This window comes from Hipposideros armiger, unplaced genomic scaffold (assembly GCF_001890085.2).
Source record: "Hipposideros armiger isolate ML-2016 unplaced genomic scaffold, ASM189008v1 scaffold_922, whole genome shotgun sequence".
Lineage (NCBI taxonomy): Eukaryota > Metazoa > Chordata > Mammalia > Chiroptera > Hipposideridae > Hipposideros > Hipposideros armiger.
In genome coordinates, this window is record NW_017732272.1 from 320,419 (window position 1) to 323,751 (window position 3,333).

At 37.3% G+C, this 3,333-nt stretch overlaps 1 protein-coding gene across 1 annotated transcript in view; it reads right to left on the minus strand.

Annotated features, from left to right (window-relative positions):
* CLEC12B (C-type lectin domain family 12 member B) overlaps nt 1–1,544 on the minus strand; it is a 3,919-nt gene extending 2,375 nt beyond the window's left edge. Inside the window, exons 1-3 of the mRNA XM_019630536.1 lie at nt 1,183–1,544; nt 516–670; nt 196–311 (exon numbers count right to left, since the gene is read on the minus strand). Of these exons, the coding sequence (XP_019486081.1) occupies nt 196–311; nt 516–670; nt 1,183–1,282 (371 nt within the window). The 5' untranslated portion in view covers nt 1,283–1,544. The remainder of the gene's footprint in view (nt 1–195; nt 312–515; nt 671–1,182) is intronic.
* Between the last annotated feature and the right edge of the window lie 1,789 nt (nt 1,545–3,333).

Consider the following 3,333-nt stretch of genomic DNA (forward strand, 5'->3'; position numbering starts at 1 on the left):
CACCAAAATTAATAAATGAGCAGAGGATCTGAATAGACATTTTCCAAAGGCAGACACGTAGATGGTCAACAGGCTAATGAAAAGATGTTCAACATCACTAATTATTAGGGAATTGCAAATCAGAACATTTATTTTCTCAATATTCCATTTCTTAATGTTGGTAGCTTGGATTTCCCCAAGTAGCTAGAGACTTACAAGAATGGAGAGGGGACAGAGCCATCCTCCCATAGCCAACTTCTGCCAGATGGGTCCCATGATAATCCCAACCAAAAGAAGGAAAACTTGGGGAATGGCTGTGACTTCAGAAAATCCTGAGAGAAAAATACAGGAAAAATGTTATGTGAGAGCCACATGCTAGTGTGCAGAAGTAAGATAGATGGGAACATTCATTAATTCAATTAATTAATTCTCATTCAAAAGGCACTGAATTCCTACGATGTGAATCAGAAATTCCATTTATTTACTTTCCATTATGTGCATAATGTCTATGACCAGAGAAGGAGGTTCAGCCAGACCTTTTCTTCCAAGCTGTCTATCTTCACCAAGGTGGAGTTCTTGTCCATGCAGTTTTTTCTACTATTACTCCAGGTTTTCTCCTCATTTGTTGCAAAATAATAGCAGCTCTTTTGGTACCATTGCCACGTCTTAGGACAAGGATTACATCTGTGGTCTGAAAAAGAAATTAAACCCAATAATACAAACTAAACAACTTTGGAGTGATTGGGGAAGGTTCAGGAAACTAAATCATTTAATTTGATGATAGGGTCTGAGACCCAGCACCCTGAAAACATATGCTCTAGGAGCCTCTGAATATGAAGTCACCCCAGTTATGAGTTGGGATAATGGTGATTGAAATTCTCATTTCAGGGCTTAGTCTTCTGGCCTCAGAATTACCAGCTATACTTTTAACTTCTTGTAACAACAAGATGTTCTAAAAATAGATCATAAAGTGAAAGGCTGAAGTATCCAGATTGATATCATTCTATGATCTCCCCAAATTTGATCTCTGTGTTTTCAAAAATATTAAATGAATTTATATCTTTCCTTGTCTTCCATAAAATTAGTGTGACATCATTAGGGGTCATTGGATAGCATAACTCTCTGATACTGCCAGGTGGTGCACATAAGTAACCTAATTCCGGGCAACAGATTTGTTCTGACTGGTCAGCAGGTCCTGATTACCTGAAGTGTGAATGATTAACTCTCGGCAGAGTTTGATGGCTATTTGTCCCTGAGTCATCAACAGATTGGAGATCTGGGCTTTGAGAAATTCCTCCTCCATGGGAAAGTTCCTGTAGTTGTTCAGCTGCTGGGAAAAGTTATTCTGCTGCTGATGGATGATTTTCTGAAGTTGACTCAATTTCTCTGAATCTGAATTAATTTCATTAGATGTCTGCAAAACTCCAAGACATAACAGGAGACAAGTTCATATATCCTTCCATTCTCATGATAGCCATAGGTAGTTCTCTTAACACAGAATTATTTCTTACATTGTTTAAGATTTATTAGTAACTTCTAATAATGGAGATATCACAGAAGAAACACACCAGATGCCTTTCTACTCCAATTTATTTAGAGCTCATCCTTAGGGTTTTATTTATATTTTAATTATGATTATACTTGTATTAAAATAATGAATTTAAAATTGTATATCTCTGACATTTCATTAAGGCAGTGTCAGTCATTTTGCCATCCATTTGGTGAAAATTTTTTCATTTTTCTATTCGGAGTTAGTTTATGTAACTGAATAGGAACAGAATCCTTGGGTGCACCAGGTATCTCAAACTATGGTCTGCAGACTACCTGCATCAAAGTTACCTGGGATATATATTTTTTTAAGTCAGATTTTAATGTTACACTTGACCATTTCTGGTCTTAGATCCATAAAGTCTGCATTTTTAGTAAGTACTATAGGTCACTCATCAGCAGAATAAATTTAAGCACCATTGCACTCAAAGCACTGCACTTTAGGATAAAAAACATTCACCCTTCTATGGTGAACCAGTGAATACCTATTTCATCTTCATTTAAAAATATATACATCATTGTAGATCAACTGCTAATCTTCATAATGATTGACTACTGAATATCTGATACTGCTGCTAGAATATTATATTTTTCAAGAGATTAAGCTATATCACATCAGCCTCTATTTATATGTCCAAATAGGTATGTCTAAATCCTAATTATCCATGAGATTTTACATATATAAAAAGAAATGAAAGTAGCAGAGGAGGTGTTAATATCATTTAGCAAGTAAACTTTCTTGACCCCAAATTCCCTGAAAGTGAATACTGTGCCAATTCACTACTCTCTATGTCACAAACATAACAACATCTTATATAGTGTGTATTCTTAGGATATTTTTGCACTTGTTAGTTCAGCACTCCCTACCCCATCCACCCCAGACTGTCTAGTGATGGGCCAGGATCAAGGGAATACTCTTTTTTAGCAATTGTGCTCAGGAGTGGAGCTTCCATTGTTATGTGGAGGTGGTTTAACTTCCTATCTACTGGATAAGATATATCAGGCTACTCTTCCTCCTTGTTTGTATCTCTTTTTTCATGCAAAGCAGTCCGGTCATTGCTGCTGCTTAGAAGTTTTCTCTACACTATTGTAGAGACATCTTGGGTGACTGATTAAGCCAGTCTTGTACAGTCTTAGCAGCAAATGAAATGGCACACTCTTCCTTGAAGCCAATCTCCTTGGCTCCTTGTTTCTTACAATTGGGATAAGTGGATGTGAGTCTATGTAGAAAAGAGGCTCCTCATTGCAACCAATAATGGGAAAAATAAAAGTTGTCTTCAGTGTCTAGTCTAGCTTATCAAGAGAAAGTAATGGATTTAGGACAAAATTCTTATAATATTAAAGCATGTTTTTTGCTGGTTTACCTTGGAGACATGGAGAATGAGAGAGATAGGAAGTGGCAAAAAATATTAGAGTATTCAGGATGCAGCACCTATCATATCATCTAACCTGAATTTACATAGTTTACACATGTGTTCCCTAATCATTTTTCTTGGGTTTGATGCAAATATACTTACACACGACCCCCAAAGTCACCAGCCCAATCACCAGCAGCAGACAAAGAGGGAGCAGGCTCAGAGCAGCCCAACGCCATATGGGGGATGGAGCTGGAGACCCTGAAGAAAGCCAACAGAAAAAAGAGCAAACAGAACTGCCTTGTGGTGTTACACGTGGTTGTTTATTTCCCCTACTTAGGAAACTCCAGTGCGCTTATCTGGAAAATACCTAAAACAATGTGCTGTAAGGGCCCTGCCATCAGGTCTCCTCCATTTCTTTTTGGATTGTTCTCCTTTCCTTTAAGAATAA